Source organism: Harpia harpyja, chromosome 11, assembly GCF_026419915.1.
Source record: "Harpia harpyja isolate bHarHar1 chromosome 11, bHarHar1 primary haplotype, whole genome shotgun sequence".
Lineage (NCBI taxonomy): Eukaryota > Metazoa > Chordata > Aves > Accipitriformes > Accipitridae > Harpia > Harpia harpyja.
In genome coordinates, this window is record NC_068950.1 from 46,060,331 (window position 1) to 46,085,143 (window position 24,813).

The 24,813-nt window shown below is 41.2% G+C and overlaps 2 protein-coding genes across 6 annotated transcripts; one reads left to right on the forward strand and one right to left on the reverse strand.

Moving 5' to 3' along the window:
• Positions 1-732: 732 nt before the first annotated feature.
• CRYZ (crystallin zeta) lies at positions 733-13,368 on the reverse strand. Of its 5 annotated transcripts, none has more exons than XM_052800629.1 (9): positions 13,271-13,368; positions 11,479-11,603; positions 10,988-11,140; positions 9,125-9,288; positions 8,100-8,151; positions 5,904-6,053; positions 5,387-5,488; positions 5,198-5,293; positions 733-4,947 (listed from the first exon to the last, which is right to left on the reverse strand). In XM_052800629.1, the coding sequence occupies exons 2-9, from the start codon at positions 11,587-11,589 to the stop codon at positions 4,786-4,788; spliced, it is 990 nt and encodes a 329-aa protein (XP_052656589.1). In that variant the 5' UTR covers positions 11,590-11,603; positions 13,271-13,368; the 3' UTR covers positions 733-4,785. The 5 variants fall into 5 exon arrangements, with proteins under 5 accessions (XP_052656589.1, XP_052656587.1, XP_052656584.1 ...); XM_052800627.1 differs by lacking the exon at positions 13,271-13,368 and adding an exon at positions 12,923-13,010; XM_052800624.1 differs by lacking the exon at positions 13,271-13,368 and adding an exon at positions 12,668-12,901.
• An 84-nt stretch (positions 13,369-13,452) lies between these two features.
• On the forward strand, positions 13,453-22,627 carry TYW3 (tRNA-yW synthesizing protein 3 homolog). The gene is made up of 6 exons (XM_052800630.1): positions 13,453-13,643; positions 14,256-14,336; positions 19,241-19,339; positions 20,166-20,237; positions 20,518-20,651; positions 21,543-22,627. The coding sequence occupies exons 1-6, from the start codon at positions 13,470-13,472 to the stop codon at positions 21,760-21,762; spliced, it is 780 nt and encodes a 259-aa protein (XP_052656590.1). The 5' UTR covers positions 13,453-13,469; the 3' UTR covers positions 21,763-22,627.
• The last annotated feature ends 2,186 nt before the right edge of the window (positions 22,628-24,813 follow it).

Consider the following 24,813-nt stretch of genomic DNA (forward strand, 5'->3'; position numbering starts at 1 on the left):
CAGCACTAATCAGGAAAGGAGTCACTGTAAATCATAAGCCTCTCATTAATATAATACCCTCTGACCAAAGGCCAAATTAAAAAGAATTAAATATTTTAAAACATGCACTGTATAAAGAAAGCATATATTTTTGTATGCACATCATCTCCATAACCACATCCGTCGTTAACTGTTACTCTTAACCTGCTATTTAGTACCTTAAGAGATGTTTTACTTTTTCTAACAGTGTTGTCAAGTGGAATCACAGATTCCTTACATGCCATCACTGCCCCAGACTGCATTCTGCCAGAATGAATAGGAATAATCAGCATCTTTTACCTGAATAATCAGCTAAAGAACTACCTACCCACATCACTTACACTAGGTTAATCATTCTTAAACCTTCAAATTCCGACTAAGTAGACATGCAGCTCCCTACTCCTATGGAAAGTGCAGCATAGAAGGAAACCAGCTTCTACCCATCTGGGCATCTGCACAGCTTCGAGGTATGAAGTATCTATCCTACTACACCTGGGGGGGACTAGGAGGCAGGGTACCAAGTTAATGCGTTACGACAGCCGAGTCTGCCTCATCCTTCTCTTCCCTAGCAACTATTTTCAAAAGCACTTATTGAAATATTAGTTTGAAATCATTAACTCTAGAAACACTGAATCTTCTTCACTGGCAAAACAATCCATTTGATGCAATGGTTTTAAGGTTTATAAGAACAAGAAACCATTAAATGACTCAGTATAATAGCAAAACAACCTCACACTTATATTTGCACAGAAGAAACAGTACTGTGGTCTACCCACTTTAGAAGATGGAGCTCAAGAAGTTCACAAAACCAATTATATGACAAACTGCTTGAAAGAAATGAGGGCTTAAGTCAGTGATCCAGCATATTCCTTTAGTCCTGCGTTTAATAACGAGGCTTACAGCTATAATATCTTAACATCATCCACCCCCACCAGAAATACAAATACTTACTTAAATCCTACTGAATTAATATTGTTGGAAAAAGTATGTATATCTTTGTAGAGACGTGTATCTGTTTATGGTATGTTAAAAAAATTATTCACTTGTAAGTTTAAATTATCACTTGAGTAGCAGTCCCAAATAAAATTAACATGGCATTAAAAGAGACCTTTCCATACCTGAAAAAACCTGACATTGCAAACCCGAATCTTGAACTTTGAGGGGTCTCCTATCTACCAAAGAGTTAATTTAAAACACAGGAGATGCACTTCCACAGGGACCAACTTGGTGCTGGACAAAGTCTTCCTTACATTACTTAACCTTGCGTTAGAAAAACATTCCTTCCCTATTTGACACTAAGACCTTGCTGTTTTATCATCAGTATTCATTGAATTGGTTTCATAAGCTTCACTGTAAAGATCATCTTTCCTTTTTTGTGATATGTGCCTAGTTATTGCTCACAAGTTCATATTCTTGAAAACCATTCTAATTTCCTCCCCCAACCCACTACAATTTGCACAACAATATTTGTCTCCAGGATGTTACCTGTCTTGGACCTGAGCCTCAGTTCCCAGCCTACAGAAATGATGAAACTACTACCCAATGAGACCTTACCAGTGCCTTTAATAAAAAGAAAACATTAATCTAGGTGTAACTGAAGGACAGATGCCACAAACAGGTCTGACACCAGTCTTCCCTATCATTGATTGCTAACCCAAAAGTGAGCGTGAGCATTAGAATTAAATTGTACAATATGAAAAAGATTAGTATCTATACTCAGTTATTTAGAAAAATATCAATGTTCATTATTTATCTCACATTCTCTCAAATTAGAAAATAACAACATGCAACTGGGCAAAGAACAGTTCCCAACAGTCTCATTAACTCTGCTAGCTAGATTTGAAGTAGCATGAGCACACATACTTCCATGGGCATCCTGGGAAGAATACAAGGACGCTGCCCAGATGTGTAGGGATGGGATTAGGAAAGCTAAAGCACAGTTGGAGCTGAATTTGACGAGGCATGCAAAGAATAATAAGCCTCTTGGCCAGAAAAGGAAGATTAAAGAAAATGCACCACCTCCAGTAAGTAAGACAGGAGAGCTAGTGACAACCAACACGGAGAAGGCTGATGTACTCAACAATCACCTCTCCCATGAGGACAGGCTGAGAGTTGGGGTTGTTCAGCCTGGAGAAGAGAAGGCTCCAGGGAGACCTTACTACGGCCTTTCAATACTTAAAGGGGGCTTATAAGAAAGGTGGAGAAAGACTTTTTACCAAGGTCTGTATTGACAGGACAAGGGGCAATGGTTTTAAACTGAAAGAGAGTAGATTTAGGTTCGACGTAAGGAAGAAATTTTTTATGATGAGGGTGCTGAGACACTGGAACAGGTTGCCCAGAGAAGTTGTGGATGCCCCATTCCTGGAAGTGTTCAAGGTCAGGCTGGATGTGGCTTAGAGCAACCAGCTCTGGTGAAAAATGTCCCTGCCTGTGAAAGGCGAGTTGGACTAGATGATCTTCAAAGATCCCTTCCAACACAAACCATTCTACGATTCCATGATACTTCAACTATTGTTATCCATATCAACTACAATGACACAAAAATAAGTCTTTTTGCTAGAGCTCTAAAGAAAATTCTCTCTTGATTTCCAGGCACTTACCATGAATCATCCACTTTCCATTAACAAAGTGCCAAAATATTTTCACCCATTTAGGAGTGATAGCACAAGAAACGTGGCTGTTGGAGAAGACCACATGAAGCCCAGGACCCGCTTCCAGGTCTATTGAGACTGCACTTGGGAGAGCGGGAGGAAGTAAAGCTATATTATCTTATTTCCAAGCAAGTATTTTGCATCTCTTTACATAACTATGCACAAGAGAAAAATCAAGCAGAAAGACTGGATATTTTCTAAGACAGATTTTAAACAAGCTGGCAGTGCATCAGTTGTAATGATCCAACTATTCCTGGTCTCCTCCAAGGGTAAGTCACTTGGCAAGAAGGAGGATCTTACAGGTGACAGAGGCTATCACCTGCAACATCTTCTGTGTAAATAAGTCGACAATTTTCTACCACTTTTTTTAGTACACCTAGTATTTATATGCTAACATGTCTACAGGCTTGGAAAATATTTCAATTCCAACTACTCTAATTTAAAAAAAAAAAAAAGGTGCAAAACCAGAGATCAGGCATAAGTTTTTGTTTTGTTTTAAACATGTCTGCCAAGCACAATGAAGACACTAGAATGCGAGCCAGATTTCAACACAAACAGTGTCCAATTTTCTGAAAGGAGCCAGTTGTTCCTAGAGGACACACAGGTAAAATAACTAACCAGTTTCAGGCTCTAGAGACAAGTAGTGTGTCAAGATTTGGTTTCTCCCAACCACACACAGAACAGTCGTGGTCGATTAAGCACTAAAACAAAACGTTAAGATCTGATCGAGAGGCTTATAAAGAGACATATTGTGGGGCCCTCTCTTACCTTAGTATTTTAAGAAGGGATCACAATCATAGAGGAGAAATCCAGACATTTCAAAAGATTTTGCCAATTATTTTCTTAGTTTAGATTAAGCAAAACATCAGTAGAAATGAATGCCTGTTCAGAAAAAAAATCACAATTTAGAAAATGCTAGTGTGATGAAGCTACCACCCTGAGGAAACTATACATGGATTCAGAGAGTGTGTGCTGATTTATGATAGCATGACACCACATGAATGCAGACCAAATGTTAAAAAGCAAGTAACCTTCACAGACAAAAATACTTCTAAAAAGTTTGTTTAGTAAGGACTCACTTTTCCTCAAAGGAACAGAAAAGTTCATCTTCAAAGTTGAGAAAACTCTTCTGCAAGTGATGACTTCACTGCTCATTAGAGAATTATATCATTAAAAGGAAGTGCCTGTAATACCAAACAGTATTTTGAGTGTAAAAACTGTCAACGTATCAAAGAAATTGTCCTTCCTTAATTGGATTGTATGTGGAACAAGTCAACAATGTATACACATTCATTTATGAAATAACATGAATTCTCAGTACCCATGAAAGCAGTGCAGCCTCTCTTTTCTCCTCATTGTAGCCAGGGATTCAGGTGACTTTAAATTTAATAAAGATCACAGGAAGAATTTAAATCCTCGCTACCCAGCCATTTACCATCAAGGAATCAGCTGCTTCTGCCAATATGATCAGTTGCCAAGTAGCAAGTATTAGCATGCAGCATCAGAGTTATGGTCCCTTTGGATTAACTGAGACACTTTCACCTCACATACTAAGTCAGGCGTAGAAAAATCAAACTGCCTCTGCTTCCTAACAGTTCACATTTTAGAGATTCTTTGGCCATCTTTTGATCTGGAAAGTGAACTATTTTGGCAGTAAAAGCTTTTATTCCAAGTAAATTACCTGACAAAAGATGAATAAGACAAATTTTGTGGCTAAAGAATTGAGAGTCCTAGTTATATGCATATAGTTAGTTATATACATTTGTGTATCTGCTGAAAAAGCAGGCTTCATTTTGCACTACCTACAGTGGCCTCACTATAACTTCACATAGAGGATGATATCAAATTCTATCTTAGATATTAGTTTCCCCTGCATCACAAGGCCACACCAGCTGAGAAAATTTATTATTTCCACATCAGCCAAAAAAGCTACAAAAATTACTTTGAAGTATATGCAACTCTGCTTATTACAAAAGGAAAATAGATTGTTAATTCATTAATGTAAGTTAGCATTTGCTGTTACTGTCAAACCTGATCAAGAGTATGTTTTACATCCAATGAATCATGTAAGCAAAGGTACCGTTAAGAACAGCTACAAAATAAATGGAAAAAGACTTTATGGAAGGAGCACCATCTTTCCTCGAGCACCACTGCTATGAATAATATCTTCATGAGCCTTAACTACTTTCTCCAGTGGATATTCAGAGCCCACAATTGGTTTCAGCCAACCAGCTTCTATGCCATCAAGGAGTGCTGTTGCACATTCATGCCTCTCCTCCTGCAGGTAATAAAGACAGCATTTACCACCAGGTCTTTACATTTTAGAAAAGTATTGACTATTTATGCAAGTGTTAAACCAAATTTCACAAGCCAAAAATATTTTATGATGTTCTGAGATTAAATCATAACATAAAGGAATGAACAAACACGTTCATTACGCTTTCACCCCTACAAATGATTTTAACTGGAAATAGGGAGGTGTTGGAATAAGCCAACAAAACATTCTTTAAAATAAAAATGTTTCTTACCTCAGTTTCAAGAAACAGACTAACTCCAATTATGCTAGATTCTTTACTCATAGTGTCTCTTGGATTTATCTCAATAGGACCTCTAGAGCCCACAACCTGTTACAAATGAATTAAAAGGTAGTTCAAGTTACAACTGTTGAATTGCATTGCTAAATGCACAAACTAAAGTCAGTCACAGAAAGTACTTACCATCACCCTTCCTCCATAGGACAGCAGTTGCAAGTCAGTAGCAAGATTGACGTTAGAGAGCATTTCTATTATTATATCAACTCCTTCCATCCCTGTGTGTTCCTATACAGGATATAACATGTTATTTAAATCACTCCAATTAGTACTTGGGTACCACTGTTTATTTCATATGCTACAGATAACATACATTTTACAGTTTATTGTTTAAATCTTAAATACAGCCTTTGTACTAAAGCTGACAGCTACTAAGTTTAATTTTAGCATATTTGATATGCTGAATTATGATATGCTACCATATTGGAATTTTCTGGAATGCAAGAGTCTCTAAATGCCATTGCCTGTGAAGAAAGCTCAGCTTCCCCAGCCCGGAAAAGTTTTCCCTTGTGTAGAAATGAAAAAGGCAGTACACTATTACTTCTACATAAATCTCCTTTAAAAAACTTCTGCAAACAACTGTTCACATTTTGTTAGTAAGAAAAATACATGCTGCACCACCTAGCCCTGATAACATGCTTACCTTAATTTTATCAATGTAATTAGCTTCTCTGTGATTAAATGCTTGGTGGGCGCCATTTCTCAGAACTATGTTCTTGCCTTCCTCGGTTCCTGCTGTACCCAAAACCTTCAAACCACAAGCTCTGGCAATCTGACATGTTGCTATTCCCACCTGAGGGGAAAAGAAAAAAAGAAAAGAAAAAAAAAAAAAGAAAGAAAAAAAGGTCTTTTTTTCTCCTTCTTTCTTAGCTTTTTAAATTTTATGTATTCTACCAGCAACTTGGAATTTACTCATTTAAAAAGCTGACCTGGTAACATTTATTTTTAGCCATAATAAGTAATTTGGATCTTAAAGATAGCAAATACTCTTTGAAAAAAGAAAAGATATTTACAGAGGCATAGTACAGTCTTGTGGGTTTTTTAATAGCTCTCAGCATTTGATATAAATCCATGTAGAATGTTGTCTGTTAACGTTGGGCCATATATATTTGATACAAAGCCAAGGAAAGTCTTCTCTTCACAGAATCAGCTGCTATTGATACCAGCATTATATATTGCAAAGACAATCTGCAAGCACAAATTAATAGTACTTTTGTACCTTTCACAAACAGATTAAATGATATCTTTAGAAACCAAATTCTCAGTGTCTCATACCAGTTTTGCACTCCAGAGGATGTTTAGAGGTGAGGGATGCCTTCATAAAAACCTGACGTTGAAGCCAATGATCACTTGAGGCATACCAATGCCATCTCTTGGTTTTGCTTTGTGTCACACCAACAGAATACGAATGCAAAATGAGGGAACAGCTGACACGAACAATGGGACTCAGTCCCAGCTGGTCAGCTTCCTGAGGCTACAGATTCGGCAGCCCACTGTACCAACCATACAGCTGGATACCTCCTTCGGGATATGTTAAGATATGTATGTTTTTATATTTTTCGGGGGGACGACAAAAAAAATAAATAAACACACAAAGACGACCATAAAAACTCCATTCTGTGGCTCTGCTATTTAAATTTGTATGTATGAATAACACAGAAAATAAATGGACAGGCTTCTCGAAAAAAATCTACCATGACCATCTGTCTGGCCAGGATCTGCCCAAACTATTTGGCAAATGTAACCTTGTTTTCTCAATAGCAGATCATCAGTTTTCAACTAAATGAAAAAACAAACACCACTAATTAAAATACATCATGGCCAGACTGATTTTCAGAGAAAAATTCAAAAGGAGGCACATTTTTAAGAATCATTATGTAAATCAGCATCACTTGAAAGAAAACATGCAGCACAAACCATCTTTTCTCTTCAGCATGTGCTTCATACCTACATGTATCTCACTGCTTTGACATGTATCCCTATAACAAAGGTTACAGGTCCACAGAACAACAGATTTCCATTATTCGCTTCTGCAAACCAAAGGCAATATATCTTTTCAAGAAACATAAAATACGTAAGAACTATGTTTAGTTTAAGAAGAAAAAAAAAGAGGCTACGATGCTGAATATCATTCTAGAATCTTAGAATGAGATCTGAATTCCTCCTCATACGAGACTGTCATAATCACCTTTTTGCTGTCTACCAAATAATTAAGGAAACTTTGCCCGTTTATAGCAGCTGTTCGATATGTCAGCAGAAGATGAGCAACAAAGTGCAGAGTACGGGGGATAAACTAGAACATTGTGTGAAAGAAACCTAAAGTTAGCTTGTCATGTAAAACCAAAGTAAGAATGTATGTTCAATTTCACACAGTATTCAGTCAGGAATTTATATATTCCAGTGTATCTCCTTGTGCAGCTAGCTGTTAGCCAATAGGTAAAAATATGCCAAAAATGCACAGTTGCTATGCACCAGTGATTACTGCTCAGAGAACTGAGAACAACTTGCACATATTTTAAAATTACAGCTTTCTGCTATTAGTTTTATCTCAGGAAGACCGGTTATAAAGCTTCCAGACCAACTTCCAACTGCAGCAATGTGTTTATTATGTGACCCTCTGTATTAGGGGCCTTACACAATCACTCACGCAGTTTCATAGTTATTTGGAATAACAGGGTTTGCTCTAAGAAAAAAGTATCCTAAAGTGTCTGAAATAAAAACCTAATTTTGTTAATCTATTAATTGATATAAATGTGGCCATAAATCATATCACAGACAAAAGCAGATAACAGGGACAGAAAGCCGCATTTCTTATAACTTGCCTTCTCAAAATACTTACTCCTCCACTCGCACCATGCACTAGCACACTTTCCCCTGCTTTGGCACGCCCTCTGAATGGAAAAAACAGAAAATACTGTCATTATGATTGTAGTACATAATCATTAACCATCAGGCTGTATATACCAACATCAAATCTCAGCTTTCACACAGTATTACTTCCAATTTATGTTATGGCTAAACAGGTATAATCAGCCTCTTTGGGAAAACAAGGAGGCAAAATAAACCATACCATTTATGAATTTAAGTAATATGCAATTTTGTCAACATGCAACTAGCAGCAAGTAACAGTCTGGTACTGAACCTCAGTTCAAGACCTTCACCTGTTACAGATCTGAAAATCACAGAATGGTTTGGGCTGGAAGGGACCTTAAAGATCATCTCTTTCTGACCCCTCTGCCATGGGCAGGGACACCTTCCACTAGACCAGGTTGCCCAAAGCCCCATCCAGCCTGACCTTGAACACTTCCAGGGATGGGGCAAAAAAATAACATAAAAATAAACCACACTCGTTCTAATAATTTGTTCTATCAAACTAAACCAGTCCTAAGCTCTTACCTAGCTGACACGGAAGTCTGCTTTTTACTCGTCATACTGTCCTAGGGCACCAGACAGGACTGTACACAGAGACTCTGGCAAGAGAGGCTCATGAAGAAAAGAGGTGGGTCTGCTCTACAGCACATTGTCCATTTAATTAAGAAATTAGAACTATTCCTGTTTTTCTTCCCTACCTAAAATACCAAAGAGTACTGAAAAAAAGAGTTACACGTTTTATTACATGATACTTATAGAAGAATCCTTCCCAGGTCTGTTCTCTTAAGAAGAAATACTTAACAGGAAAATACAGTCATTAGCTTCTAGGTAGCAACTGTCTGACAATTCCATCAGTATAACGAATTTAACTTAAGTGTTTTAAACATTTCCCACTCATTGATCTCCCCCCATTTTGCAGGACAATGAAAATATGGGCTTCAGTATTTTAAATATTCAAAAGCAAAATGCACAAACTTAGATTTGGCACCTTACTTTTGGAAAAGAGCACGATAAGCAGTGAAGTAGGGTATTCCAATCGCTGCTCCTTGCCTGAAGTCCAGTTTATCCGACAAAGGAAAGACTCTATTAGCTGCAGCAACTGCATAATCTGCATATCCTCCAGAGATTGTACCAGTGGTAAAAACCCTGTCACCTTTCTAGAAAGGAGGGAAAGAAAATAGAGAAATTAATAATCTCCCCTCTTTATTCCTTATTATACATTAAGAACCAGTTCACAGAAGTTTAGGCTATTTCTAACAGCTCTCCTATTAAAAATAACCAGTTATATTTATCACAGAGAAGATTTTTATAAATGCTAATACATATAATCAATGCAACACAAACCATATAATTTCATATACTTAAAGTGTCATAATTATAAACCCCGCTCCACAGTGTAACACACAAACCTGCTGTCTCATTAATATTAACCTTAATGAACCCGAACACTAAAGAATTCCATCCACAGATTCCAAATGCAAAACCTCGAAAGCTTTTGCAGACACAGAAGAAACATTTCTCAATTATTTTTGTTTAAACATGGAAAAAAGATATGCTCTTAATATGCCCTAATGTAACTAAATATCGCTGCTGTTCTTCAACAGTGAATACTCCAAGCAGCAATTCAGCAGGCAATGCAGGAAACGCACCACCTGGCAGCGTGCTGTGCATGCGGGCGCCGAGGCGATTCAGTCCTGCCAACCGGGTACGACGCCAGCTGCTGTGCTCCAGGTCAGCACCCAACCTTCTACAAGCCCGCTCGCAGAACGCCAGTACCCGTTAACATTCACAGTTACTGAGCTCTGATTTTTCAACTTATTTGCACGTTGATCTCATTAAACATATAGCATGTGGACTATGCCAGTTTGGTTTGCAGACATTGGGTATTAACTGCTGTGCAGAGGGCTGCATAGCAGCACAGCTGTTTCTCAAGCACTATGAGTATGCGAATGAATGAGCTCGGCTACTCGGCATTTTCAGGATGTCTGTCAGTGGCACGTATTGATCTCATCATCTCTCTCTTTCATTCAGGCAAAGAGCATCATGAGTTCCGTAAGAAACAAAACACACGCACAGCAGATATAGCAAACTACTGATAAGAAAATATGAATAAACCTGATTCTTCTCTCTAGATAACCAAATCTCTCATCTCTCCCACAACAGTTACATAAATTCCAAGTCGGGAAATTCCAACACAATTTTAACTACAATTTTTATGTTTGCCTAAGACCAACAGTCTTAGTGACTTGAAAGGAAGAATGGATTTAAAAACTAAATAAATTTCATAGATATCTTTTAGCAAGCTGATAATTGCCTTCTCCTGTCCCAAGACTTTCCCCCTGAGCAAATCTAAGCAAAATTACTAAACTGGAGTAATGAAGTATTTTGACAGTTTTAACAACAAATATGTAATTTATGGGGTTTCATAGGTCAGTAAAATAAAAGCTATTTCCACTTCCCCAAAAAACTTTACAGAAATTTTTTCAGTTCTGCGTGAAATTATTACCTCAAATGGGAAGCATCCAACTTCAAATATTTCTGCAATGCCATAAAAATAGTTGTGACCCACAACTTTTGTACACCTGATACCATTGCTTCAAGCAGACAAACTGAAGTGCCTCTTCTGAGACCTTTTAACTCTTGGAGGCCAACAGCATTAAAGACTTCCCTACAGTTCTATCTGCACACTGGGCTGCCAGTATGATCTCACTGCGTGCTTTTACCAGTCAATGAAGGTGATTTTCCCCCCTGAACAGATTACATGATTATAAGCAATAAAAAAAGGAACAGTAGCATAGCAATCACAGAAAGAGGATACAATAAACAATAATGAGTTAAACCCCAATGTATAAATACCTTGAATGCAGTCACATGTTCCCCAACACCTTCTATTACACCAGCCACATCTGAGCCAGGAGTATAGGGTAAAGCCGGTTTTCTAGCATAATTTCCAGAACGAATATATGTCTCGACAGGATTTACCCCACAGGCATGGACTTGAATTAACACCTAAAAGAAAAGATGCTTCTTAAGCAATAATTAAAAAGATTTAGAACTTGAATTCACAGCACAGTGTCATGGCATTTTAACTAAATTCTTACACAGAGTCAGCAAAAATTCAGTGTTGAACTGAAGCTGTTTTCAGGAAATCCTTTATATGGATTATGTAGCCCATATGACAGTAAAAAGCCCACATTTGTTAAACGTGATGTCTCAGGTAGCATGAATACACTGATCAAAAACTACATATTCAAGATGGAAAGTTTTGGTTTGTATTCTTTACTCTGTTCCAAGTGTTCCTATTACCATTCAATGTCATTATTTCAGTTCACAGAACTCATATATACCTGATTTTCTTTTGGAACAGGAATTAAAACATCTGACTGCAGTTTAAGCACTTCAGGGTCACCAAATTCAAAAACTCTGACAGCTCTCATCACATTTCTTGTGGCCGCCATAGCGATCGGAATATCTGGGGGAGAAAAAAACCACAATAATACTGTAACGCCTTCATAATTTATTTTCCATTTTCAAAATGAAGAAATCAACTGCCTGTCAAGCAACTGATTAAATAGGAGATCGTTCCTGATTTAGATTTAAATTGGGGGGGGGGGTGTTTGTTATGGGTCTGGTGTTTGTTTGTTTGTTTTCACAAATCTTGCAAAAGGCATAAAATTAACCCTACCATTTGCAGGACTTTATGGGTATTCAGAGAATCACAGGCAAATAATTTATCCGTAGAAGTATTTCTACAGCAGCTCCTGCAAACACTGCACTGCTGTCACATATGCAGAGATGTGCAATACTTTGGGGAAAAATATTGACAATATACTACTACATTCTGGCAAAACAGCCTGTCGTACATTGGCTGACTGGGTAATCTAACCAAGTGACATTCCAGTCACTGCTCCTGCTTACTATTAAACTTACCTGTAAAAAAAAAAAAAGCAACAAAAACCTAATTACCAGCTATCAAAAACAGAAGGTACCGTAGGACGTTAAAACAAGTCAGCAAAAACTGAAGTGCAGACGTTCAAGATTCCAATCCTTAATTCCAGCTGGATTTTGCCGCTGCAGCTGTACGCAACAGAGAGCATGAGCCACAGCCCTCAGCTGCTGCAGCTCACAGCCTCATACGCATTAATGGAAGCAATGACAATTTATCAGCAGATGAAGCTGCTATTCCAACTGCATTCGTTTGTGAGGTATTCTAACAAAACACCGTGAGCGAAGTTACTCCTACTACAGGAAAAGCTATACACAATTCTTTCAGGAATCTGATCGACTCAGACTGAGGAGCTTTACTCGGTACGCAGCAAAAAATCACAGGAGAGCAAACAGGAAGGTTAAAGACAGCGAGAGATCACGCTTTTGATCGACTCCGGCTAAAGAACTTCAGCACCGTAGCCAGAAGCGGGCTTTTTCTCAAGGACGATTACAGCTTTTAGAAGTACCCGACTGACTGATTTTTAAAAGTACCTGATGACTTTTTTCTCCTCACTGATACAGTCAGCAAGGCTTCACGTTTTTGGTTACCTATTCACGTCAGGAGGAGCATCAGTCACACGGATATACACTACTAACTTCTGCGGGTGCCCCGGCAGCCGAGGGGAGCGGAGGGGAGGGCGGGCGCGGCGGCCCCGACTGCTCTGAGGCCACCCCCGCCTCAGAGCGGCCGCCGGGAGCCCAGGCCCCGGGGGCGGTCGGGCAGCGGAGCCCGCTCCTCCGTCGCAAGCAGGGGCACACCCGGATGAGAGGGGCCTGGCCTAGCCCAGCTCCTGGCAGGCTCACCGGCTGCTCCGGAGGGAAGCGCGGCCGCGGAGCGGAGCGGCCCCGCGGCGTGTGGACGGAGCGGGCCCGCCGCCACCGCCCCCTCAGCGTCGCCGGCGAGGCCGCGCCCCGGACACGCCCCTCGCCGCCAGGCCCCGCCCCGGACACGCCCCTCACCGCCGGGCCCCGCCCCTCTGAGACGCCCCTCGCCGCCCGGCTCCGCCCCGCCGCTGCCGCCGGCGGGGCCGGCCCGAGCCCCCAGCCCCGCGGCCGTGTCCGCCTCGGCCTGCGGAGCCCAGCCCTGCGCGCCGGGGACAGCCGCCACGGGCAGCGCGGGACCGGCCGCGGCCCAACCCCGCCGCCGCCTACCTCCGGAGCGCTCCTGGCCCCGCGGCGGAGAGCGGGCCCGGGCCGATCGGCGGCAGAGTGCGGGCGGAGGCAGCCGCAGGGAGGAGGGGGGGCGGGCGCGGCGGAGCGCACCCCAGGCCCCGCCCGGCCGTCGGGCGCGGAGGCTTGGCCCTCGCCAGCTGCCGTCAGGCTCGCGCGGCGGCCGCCGTACTGCCCCTCCATGGCGGCGTTCCGGCAGCGGAAGGCGCAGCGCCTGGCGCGGGCGGACGCCAGCAGGAAGGGCGGCCTGGACGAGCGCGCCGCCCCCGTCGTGCAGCTCCTCAACGGGCGAGCGCGGTTCTGCACCACCAGCTCCTGCTCGGGCCGCCTGGTCCTGGCGCAGGGCAGCGCCGCGGTGAGTCCCGCCCGCGGAGGAGCCCGGCCGAAGGCTCGGCTCTCGGGGCCCGTGGAACCGGGCCCGGGGCGGCTCCGGCGGCGCCCCTCCCTGCCCGCGGGCCCGCCGCGCTCCCCCGCGGGGCCGCTTCCCTGGCGTGGGTGCGGGGCGGGCCCGGCCCCGCTGCCCCGGGCACCCCGCGGAGGGGCCGCAGGCCGGCGGAGGGGCCGCGGCCGGGGCCGGGGCCTCGCCGCGCTGGCGGCGCCGGGAGCGTGCCGGGCACGCGGTTTGGGAGCCCCGGCGCGACGTGCCGGGGTTTTGGGACGTGGAACGGCAGAAGGCAGCGTTCGGCGGTCCGCCGTCTCCGCTCTGGCAGCTGTCATCTCGGGGGCTGGGACACGAACCCGGCTAATGCCGGCCCTCGGTCTGGCCGCCTTACCGGGCTGAGAATACCCACAAACGCAGATAAGCCGGTTTGGAACGACTTTGACGTAAATATGGTTTCCTGCGTTAAGAAAACACGCTTTTTTAAAAGCGACATCACTTATTCTGAAGCACCATTTTCTTATACGAGCACAAGATCAAACGTCACCTACCTGTAGTGCTAGTTTAATCGTTTCTCTTCATCACTAGGATACAAACAGCTGTGAGATCCAGAAGAAAAACTGCACGTGGCTTATGGTAACACATGAAACATGTACCAAAGACGATGTGGTAAGAGGACAGTACGGTACAACTTTTGACGTTTATTTAATGCAGTGCTCCTAATGTCATGGAAAACACATCATGTAAAACATAAAAAAATATTTAGGGTTTTTATTTCTGGTACTGAGATGAATTGACACTCTTCTTCAAAATAAACTTTTCTCCAGGTGCTCTGCTTAATAAATTCTTAAGACCTGCTTTGAAGAGAATGCTTTTGAGCCTCATACCAAATTCTCTGCATAGTTGTAAATGCAGGTGATACGAAACTTGAATAATTTCCTGCTGTCTGGAGTCACATAATCTCCACATTGCAATGGCTCAACAAGAAGTCAGTAATTACTGTTGTTGCTGTAGCAGAAGATTGTCTTTCAAAAAGCAGTTTCTGAAAATCTAAGATACAGTGATTCTTTCTTTTTCAAAGCCCTTTCCTTACTCAGAATAAGTGGAAATAATGCTTTTCTAAGCAAGTGTTCTTCCTTTTCTGAAAGATTACTGTTAGTCTAACAATGTATTTTCCATTTTTTATCTGCTCTTTGTTTTCCCTTCTTGTTGGATTGCCAGCAAGGTATCAACTGGAGACTAGATTTGATTTAAAAGCCTTCCTAACCAAAAGTAAAATAAGCTTAATTTCTGTAGAGTACTTGCTGGTCTTTGGACAGTGATGACCTAGTCATTAGCAGACTACACTGGGCTAAATGGAAACAGTGTATTCCTTGTTAATACCAAAGTAACAATTGCTGTGTGAAGCTAGGCATTTGCCTAGTGAAAGTTCTGTGTCAGGCAGCATCTGAGATGACACTTACTCAAGCAGCAATGTTCCTGGAGGACACAGACACAGGATAATGTGGCCCTTATCCCGTTCTCCCACAGTCAGAGCGTGACATACCCATTAATGCAGTAATTGTAATGCCTCCTCCAGAATGAGTCAGCTGTGATTAACAAACATTTTTTGTCCTCATTAACTGTTTCATAAGCTATGGCCATTCTTGCTTTTTTGTTTTGGTCAGCAATTCCAGAAGCAACCAAATTGAATTCCTTTGTTTCCATTAAATGTAGATGTGTTCAGGTAAGCATGCCAGTGAGCATGTTCATTTTGTATGTAGTAACTCCTTCAAGACAGTTAAAACTGTCTTGAGTTAAAAAAACTGCCCTGAATTTAAAACTTGTCTTGAGCCCAGCTTGCTGTGCTAACAGGCTTTCATGTACAGACACCTGAAACTAGCGTAACAGTGAATCTCTTATACTGCATTTTCAATTTAGTATCTTAAAATCCCCTGAAATTTAAAAGAAGTATATATAGTGGGGTGGGGTTTTTTTTAGTATGCTTTCAAAATAGGCTGCTCTCTGCATACATCTCTCTGCTTTGTCTGTCCCGAAAAAGAAGCGGTTACAAGGGCAAAATTCTTTCACTCAATTCACAGCTTGCTTTACCACATGCATACGTTCTCACACATGCACAAAAGAAATCTCCTCCAAAATATTTGTCTGTCTTGGTATTTGTTCTAGCAAAGCAGAGCTTGCTGAAATTTTCATCAGCAAATTTCAGGTTGAGTAGGACACACTGGGTTGTTGCTGACTCTTATGAGAGGAAATACTCTTGATTTTTCCTGTTCCCTTTAACATGTAGATGGGATTTTTTTTTTAATGCATGAATTGCAAGTGTAAGAAAAATGTCTTCGACTAGTTTTTAAACTACTGTACTGTCATGTATGATAAAGCTTTGCTAGTGCAGTATTTAGGAAATGAGAAGGGAAGTCAGGATCTTGTATGCTGTGTGTTGTGCTTTTCGGCTGTCAGGTCATTTGACCTCACTGTGTGTATTAACCTCAACAATATGAACATAGGATATTTGTTCTGTAATTTATTTTTATCTCATTATCCTCCCAATGCTTAGAGAAAAAGGATCATGTATCACACAGTGCCTCTTTGGAAGGTTACTGATACGACACAAATATAATCTCATAATTACATGATAGCGTAAAACTGAAATGGTGTAATTTTTTCCTTGACACGCTATTGGTGTGAATCTCGACCATCTTCAGCGTTGGATATTCAGATGTAGGTACAGCAGAATTGGGCCCACTGCCGTTTAATACTTTTAAGATGTGCATGTGCAGAGTGTTCCCTTCTACCAGGACCGATGCACACAGTTTTGTCCACATGTCTGTATGGACAGTCCTGTAAGGTATGCTGTCAGCTGCTGGGTTTGCCTGTTGCTGACAAACCTTCCAAATGTCTAGCTTGAGCATCAGTAGAGTGTATCTGGTGAGCGAGGTGTCATCTCATCCCTTTCTCGTCAGCAGGTTTTGCCGAATGCAGTGAGCTGTGCGCTGCCCTCATCACACTGTAACTTACACCTGAGCTAGTAACGTGACTGGAGCTGTGCAGCGCTGCAGTGACAGCATTTGCTGTAGTACCAACAGATGCTCTTTCTAGAGCAAGAGCTGCATTCTGCATTACTGTAAATGTGCTGCTGTGGTCAGTCACTAAACACAAGTCACTTTCTGTTTCGTATCACTTCAGCGATTGCTCCTGTGTTTGGAAGAGAGTGGTTTTCATTTGTGTGAGCTTGTTTATGTATCACTGACAGGTATTTTCTGTCATTTCATGACAGCAATTAGACTTTGACTCTTTTAGAGATGAGGGGCCTAATCCTATTCCCAGTGGGTGTTTTCCCATCTGCTTCACTGGGAGCAAATCAGGGCCTCAGACTTCGTAGACTTAATAAAAAATTACTTTCAGCATTTCCCTATTAAATTAAGTTTGCAGGGAATTAATGATTTAGACACAGTAAGATAATAAAAAATCTTTACTGAAAATATTTTTTTCCATTAATAAGCCTTTGAGGAAACAAGTGTTGTAGGACAGCTTTGGGGCAATGCTAGCATGCATAGATGATTTCAGTCAGTATGACTTTCTTAATTAGTTGTAGTCTTGCTGAAAAACTGCCTCTGTAGAGTCTCTGCTAAATTACTTAGCCTTTTCAGAGAAACAGAAACCCTTAAAAACACCCTCACCGATATCACACACACGGATCGCAGCTCATAATGTGTCCTCTGTTATAATACTTGTCTCGGAGACAAGTCTGTCTGACTTGGCTTCCAACCACAATGGATGCCGATCATTTTGCTGAAGCAGGACACTGTATTGCTCAGATGGCTAGAACAGAGTTCTCAAACATGGGAAAGCGTCTGAAAAGCGATCACGGAAACACACCTGAAAAGGGAATGCACGTACCCGTGGCAGGTCCCAGCCTGTGTTACGCACCATGAATGCCAACTGCAGCGTGTGTTTGGACTGCTGCGCGTGTTTGTGCTCCTGCTGAAAGCAGCGCAGCCCAAAGAGACACTACACAAGGCGGGGGCCTCTGGAGTGTACACAGCCAGCCTTGTGCTGCGCTGCGGAGGGAAACCACACGAACTCTGCAGAGCCTGGCTTTGGATAAGGAAGCTGTTTGACCGTGCTAGCACACTCTCGGGCAGGGTGAATTCACCTCACTGGAGCACTGTGTCAACAGAACGCGTTTCCAGGCCCAAGCAAATGCTAAATAAGTTAGCTTAGGTGTTTCTGTACAACACTGCATTATGCAATGTTGATCGTTTCTGTTTCTCATCAGCTTTAGCACAGCTGTGGTTACTTGGGTATTTTTTTAAATCTGGCGCACAAATTACAAACTTGGCCATTCAGAAAGACCTGCTCTCAACTTAAAATAAGAACATTTATGGAGGAGATGCTGCATAAATGCATTTAAATACTTTTCAGTGTTTAAAGGAGAGAGTGTTACTTCAACAGTTTTCTTTTATGCCATCACATCTTAAAAAAGCATATGAATTTTAATATTTCCTGAAGATTTTATTGAATATTTTCATTTTACAAGAAAGATGAGAAGGGCTAGACAAAACAACAAAGTATCGGAAAACAGCTGAAATTTCTCAAGTTAACATAGCAAATTTTTTAGTGATGTGAATTAAGCAAGAGAAGGCAAACAAGAAGGGGGGGGCAAATAGTGCTTATGATTAAATAATCATACAATGAAATAAGTAATATAACTGCCTCAAAGCGACCTTTCTGAATGGAAGAAAGTAATATCAGCCCTTAAGATCTCTCTGCATAAAGATAGCATAGAAAAATAGAGAAATTGTAATAGTAAGCCATGCAGAATGTCCTATAGCTTTCTCCACACTCGCAAATCCAGGAAAGATTGCCACTAGCATCTTGGTCTTCTAGCAGAACTGAGGGGTTTGAAGGTAATTTCTTGAATTTTATAATTATGAAGTTACTTTTTTTTTTCCTTGTCTTGTGGGTTTATGCCTCTAATTTCAACCTCTGAATTTTTTATAACTCTTATACAGTAGGCTATGCATTATTATTTATACTGGGATTGAAAGTGATCAAGTATGTTAGGCCATGAATTTAATCTGCTGAATCCCAGAAAGTTTTCTGAAGTTGAGGAATGTGCTTCAGAAACTAAATGTCTTTGATTTTAAAGAACAGTTTAAAAAAAAAAACAAAACAAACAAAACACCAAACTAAAAAAACCTGCTCAGGTTTCATCTGATTGCAATAAAACAGTCCTCTTCCCGTGCTGTACTGACTGTATCAATTTGTTTGAATGTGCAAAGAAATAAACAGGGAAGTGCAGTTTTTCAAGTTTTTAAAGTCTATCTTGCAATGAATTTCTGTCAAACCTAATCAGTTTAGCAAACAGAATCATGGAAATCCATGGAATTTCTATGTATTTTGAGCAATGAAAAATCAAAAGCAGCTGAACAAACCCGATTGCTTGGAACTCATTTGCTGCATTTTTAATGCTTGTTTCACACACTGACTAGCTATTCTTTTCTTTTCTTTTTTTTTTGTAATAACAGTACACACTTGCAGTATTAATATAAATATTTTGGTGTATTTTCCAGATGACAGCACTGGAGAAAGCCACTGGTGACGTCGTGCTCAAGTTTGAACCATTTGTTCTTCATGTGTTATGTCAAGAGCTGCAAGATGCACAGCTTCTGGTAAAATTACATCAAGTAACAATGTTACATTGTTGTTCTGTTATATTCCTTGCTGTAAAAGTAAAAGTATTGGCTCCTGAGTAAGCTTTAGCACTTAGAATAGTCCCAGGTGTGCTGTATGTTTAATAACTGGGGTAGTAAAAGTATGCTGATGAAGAAAACATAGCTTTAAACTTAGTAGAGATTTTGCTGTACTTCTTAGAAAACAAAATTACTCAACTACAATTCAGTGTTCAAGCTGAAGCAGGTAAAAAAATGTTTTCTGGTGAGCCTGGGTTGCTTTCGCTGGCTGAAAGCGATGGGTTTTTTTATGTCATTTTGCTACCCGCCAGGCCATTTGGCTCCAGTGTTTCAACTAATTGAGTAGTACCTTTGCCTTCTGCTTTTCCAGAATGACTCCGGAGAGTAATGCGTGATGGGTTTGTTCCTTCATTAATGTAGAAGAGAGTTGATTAGCTTCTTTTATGGTACTGCTGCACTTTTAGCTATAAAAGTGTTTCATGACTGTCTATATGGTTACCAGCTCTTCAAGATAAAATAGTACAGTGCCCAGAGGGATGTTAATGTCCCATCTGCACTAATGGATTAAGATTAGACAAATCAAGATTGACTATGGTTGTTTGAAAACCAACCACAATTTGTGATACTACATGCGTTTGATCTTAAAAACATTTTAATGTAACTGTTACTGCATTAATTTGGGGAGATGGTTTTCAATAAATTTTTTTGCAAAATTGAGATTATAAACTGCATTGCAACCCATCCATAATTATTTCTTGCTGTGAAAGTGTGTAAGACCTGCTTAAGGCATTTATTTGTTCTGCAGCATTCAGTGGCTATCGATTCTGGTCTCAGGAACTCTGGTGTTACAGTTGGCAGAGGAGGAAAAATTATGATGGTAAGGACTTTTCTACTTACACGTAAAGAATGTAACAAAATCATATCATTACTGTTAACCTTGATTTTTTTACAAGCCAAGATCTGAATTGTAATATGATTGACAGCTATCATAGGGCATGCTGTAGCAAAGAAATACCTTTCTGCTTTAGTTGACAGTGAACTAACCAATTGTGTGCGTAAGTGGTTTTTTTTCTGTAATGAACTTCCCATATTATTTAAATAACCTTCATAAAATAAAAAACTTTATTCTAGATAAATCCTTCTGTGTGTGTTTTTAGGCTGTCCGGAGCAGTCATTGCTTAGAAGTTCCACTGAGCCACAAGGGGAAATTGATGGTCTCTGAAGAATATATTGAATTTCTGATACATGTAGCTAATCGGAAAATGGAAGAAAACACAAGGAGGATTGACAGGTTTGTAAGAGTACACCAATCCTATTCATGACATCTAAATCCAAAAGCGAGAGAGGTTATGTAAAAAAGAAAAAAAAAAAAAAAAACAAAACCAAAAACATCCCTTCCAAAGTCTAAAATACAATTTCAATTAATTTTTTGAGCTCTGAAGACTATAAACTTTGTAAGCGAAAAACCTGTAAACAACACCAGTTTACAGACTATCTTTATTACTGAGTAGGGTTTAAGTTTCTTTTTCTAATGATAACAGCATTTGTTAATCTAACCCAGTAACCATTTCAGAAGTATTCAGATTGCAATGCACACTTAAATCCACTAAATGCTTTGTATAGTTTCCAAAACTGATGATTTACGAAGGCAGCGGAAGGTTACGCACACTTTGGGTCTTTACATTTGTCTCCAGCTGAGGAACAGAACACGCAGAAGAGCCAAAGAGCATGAGGAGCAAGAGGATGCTGGAAAGACAGACACCTACATGTACTAAGACCAGTTTCTTTTTATATGTCCATTGAAAATCTCTGTAGTTGTTAAGTTAAAAGCAATTGCTAATAGTAGCAATCCATCTGATGATTCACGCTGTCATTCATCAGTCCTTTAACCTGATACCATTTTATAGTTTCTGTAAGATTAACGGGGTCTTAATGGCACATGAGTACATCCACTAATTGATTTCTAACACACAAGCATTACAAAGGGAAGTGGCCCAGCATACATAAGGATGCAAGCTGGTATTTCTAATTTTTCTTCCAGTATTGGCTAGAACATTTCAATGTTAGTAATGATTTTCTTCTTTTAACACAATTATATTACAAAAGCATTAGTTTCTCCGAGTAGTTTTGCAGATCCTGAGCAAACCTACAAAATAATAACTACACAATTATTTCTTTCTAGATTCTACAAATGCTTAGAGTTAGCTTTGAAAACTGCCATCAGCGCAAACAACTCGCCTTCTGAGGAGACGGAGAATCGCTCCGTGTACATTCGCAGAAGAAAGAGGAAGACCATTCAAGAACAAGGTGTACATACCTCTCTGAAGGATCACAATGAAGAACTGGAGCCTGAGGATGATACAGAAAGCAGTCTTGCTATTTTTGCTGAAATCATGATATAGACTAAGGCATTTGAAAGCAAATGGCAAACTGAATAGTAATTGTAATGCTCTTTGTAAGAGATAAAAATACTGCTCTGTTCTAAGTAGTAACACTCTCATGGACATTTACCAGAAAAAAAGTAATTAAACAGAATTGTGAGCAGGCTTAATGCCACAGAAGCACAGAGAACAAAACCTTAGAATGTTTGGGGGGCTTTTTTTAACAGCACTGTTGAATTAACAATCTTTTACTCTGTCAGTTACCACAGAAATAACTGGCTTGCTACAGTTCTCTATGGAAGCATTTCACTTCCAAATGCTGGGTTTAGGCCTTCTGATTTTTGCAGAGCAGAGAAACTCTCAAAACTGGGTTGTTATCCTTGAAGGTTTTTAATCCCTCTAGGAACTCCGCAAAACAGTGTGCACCAATATAGATGGCCCTTTCAGAACAACAGAAAACCACATATTAGGCAGCTGATGAACAGTACCTGGTGTGAAAGTTAGAATAGAGAAGTAGAAGTTACATACTGCTCTACGCCGGCTTCAGCTGCATGCGTCCAGGATTCTTCCTGACTCTTGTACTGGGCAGCAAAGTTGATGCTGTTTTCTTGCGCTTTACTGTGTTTCAGGCTCCAGCCCCACTGTGTTCATGTGTTCTGCTTCCCTTGGCCAGCGGCCATTAAGTGTTATTTTCCTTTGCATCTTTTAGCCAACTCTGTATTCTGGTAGTTCGTTAGCTCACTTACATCTCATTCTGTGTGGCCAGAACCCAGCTTCAGTTCCAGCTGGTGAGCAGGAGGGTCAACCAAAGTGTACAGTAACAGGCTTTCTTACCAGGCTATGAACCACTGACATGCAATAAATGTTAAATATAAAACTGCAATAATTTGTGCATTCCTGTATTGTACCACTGGAAAAGTCACTCCATACTCGTAATGTATTTTTCAGAAAAATGGTGAATTTGTAAACCTTAGCAACAATGAATTCTGAGCCCTTCCTTTTATGACTGAGTGATCACTAACGCTACAGAACAAGACCTGACCAAAGAAAATGGTTTATTTGGTACAGTAACTCTCTGTTCGTATAGGTAATTGTTTCCATTACATAAGCCTATGTCTTGGGGACGTTTTAATTCCACTGTAAAAATTTGACATACTAGGTGGCAGCCAAAGGAAAAAGTAATTAGGGGCTTTAAACAGATTCTGAAAGACCTGTTAGGCTGTGTTTCCAGTAGCAGGCATGCCAAAACAAATAGATGAACCTGTTGTGTTGCTTGTTTGTGTTACTAACTTACAGCTTGAACAGTTTGGTGTGCTTGCTTTCATCCTATTTCTGGTGCCTTGAAAGGCCTCAGCGCCTGGTTGGGGTATGGGAAGGTAGAGGCCAACACATTTGCATCTTTGCAAGCAGACTGCAGTCATGTCAAGTGAAATGCGGGGTGGTTGATGTGTCTGTCCTTGGCTATTGGCTGTGAGCACAAATTAAGCAAAGGGCAGAAAAAGCAGGCTTCACTATTTTCCTCCTTTGTGGAGGCGGTGAGGCACTGGTGGCAAATTTTGAAGATTAAAGAACATCAGCTTGTGAGGTGACCAAGTACGTAAGATGTTGAAATACCTTGAAAAGTAATATGCCATATAAGCTGTTTTCAAACTTCGTGTGTATTTGGGTGGACTAATCCTTGTTTAATTCTAACTGAATCAGGGGGGTAAGCATTTCTAATGCTGACGCGCTGCTTGCTGGGAGGGGTGCGGCAAGCGCCCCTCGCCTGGCGGGATCGGAGCGTGTGGCGTGGACGTGGTGGAGCCGCCGCAGTGGGGATGTGGGCGAGCAAAGCCGGCGTCCCACAGCCCGTGCGGCAGCAGGCACACAGGTGGGAGCGGCCGAGGGTCCCCACAGCAGGCCAAAGTGACAGCAGCTCCTCAGGCTGTGGGGACGTGGCGTCTGCTGCACCCGTTATCAGAGTAATGCCAGGGCGGTGGGCTTGCTTCAGGCTTTTGCAATCGCAAGTTTTTGTGGACCTTCCTTTCCATGCTGAGGCAGAACTGCATTTCTTTGAACTGAGCCGAACCGAAGCCCCAAAGCTTCCATTGCAAACAGCAACATCTGCTTCAGTGCGGAGCGGTCTCGCAGGCCAGCTACCCCAGCAAAGCCCATCGGCTGGCTGTCCCTGTTCCCGTTCCTGCTGGCGGGGATCCCACCATCCCGCAGGTCCCTCCTCACCGCCCGGGGGGGCAGCTCCTGTGTGCAGAGGAGGCAGTTGTTGCTTTTAAAAGCCGGGGGGTGGATTTCAGAGAGTTTGTTCAGAACAGTCTGAACCATCTTCTGTGTGTAAAGCAGTCCTAACAAGGTCTGGCGCTGCTCTGTTAGAAATGACTGCGAGTGACTGTAGATGCCATTAATGAACGTGAGCAGTTTCCACACACTTGGCAGTGCTGTGATCTTCCACCACAGGTGAGAAGACAAAATTCAGCACTGAAGAAGCAGAGATGCAAAGAAACCATATCAGACTTCAACCCCAGCCCAAAGAGTATTTTTGAGACCAGAGGAGGCCTGTTTCAGACTTCCGAGGTTAACTTCCAAGTACGTACAGTCATGAACGCACCCGTGTAAGGTGGGAGAGGGATCACAGATCCTCATTTTCCATATAAACCAGGACTTTGGTATGCTTTCAAGGGCAGAGCTGTGAGGCTATGTATTGGGAGGAAAGGGTATTCAATGCAACTACTTCATTTTTGGGGAAGCTTCTTTTTTCTTCTACCTTTATTTTTAAAATGTAATCCAAGCACTACCATAATGGCCCAAACCTTTATGGTATGTAACAGCGTGCACAGGATTTACGTTCTTAGAAATACGGTTTGTCAGAAACTGATGTGTGATATGATCCCATGTTCCTCTTAAAAATGATACCAAATTCAGGAAGATTTTTTTACAGTCTTAACCTAGAAAAGTTACCTTAACTATTGCCATCTTGTTACTTTATACCTGTTAACTCCAATTATTGAAGATTGTTGGGGACCTCATACAAAAAAAACAAAACAAGACCTTACAGCAAGAAAAATAAACAGTCTCATG

Excerpts from the sequence above, each read along its gene's own strand:
- CRYZ (XM_052800629.1), bottom strand. The coding sequence starts at position 11,589 with ATGGCGGCCACAAGAAATGTGATGAGAGCTGTCAGAGTTTTTGAATTT. Across the intron at positions 9,289-10,987 it reads AACATGTGACTGCATTCAAG|AAAGGTGACAGGGTTTTTAC; the intron begins GTATTTATACAT and ends CCTCCTTTCTAG. Across the intron at positions 5,489-5,903 it reads ATTACATTGATAAAATTAAG|GAACACACAGGGATGGAAGG; the intron begins GTAAGCATGTTA and ends TATCCTGTATAG.
- TYW3 (XM_052800630.1), top strand. The coding sequence starts at position 13,470 with ATGGCGGCGTTCCGGCAGCGGAAGGCGCAGCGCCTGGCGCGGGCGGAC. Across the intron at positions 14,337-19,240 it reads CATGTACCAAAGACGATGTG|ATGACAGCACTGGAGAAAGC; the intron begins GTAAGAGGACAG and ends TGTATTTTCCAG. Across the intron at positions 20,652-21,542 it reads AACACAAGGAGGATTGACAG|ATTCTACAAATGCTTAGAGT; the intron begins GTTTGTAAGAGT and ends ATTTCTTTCTAG.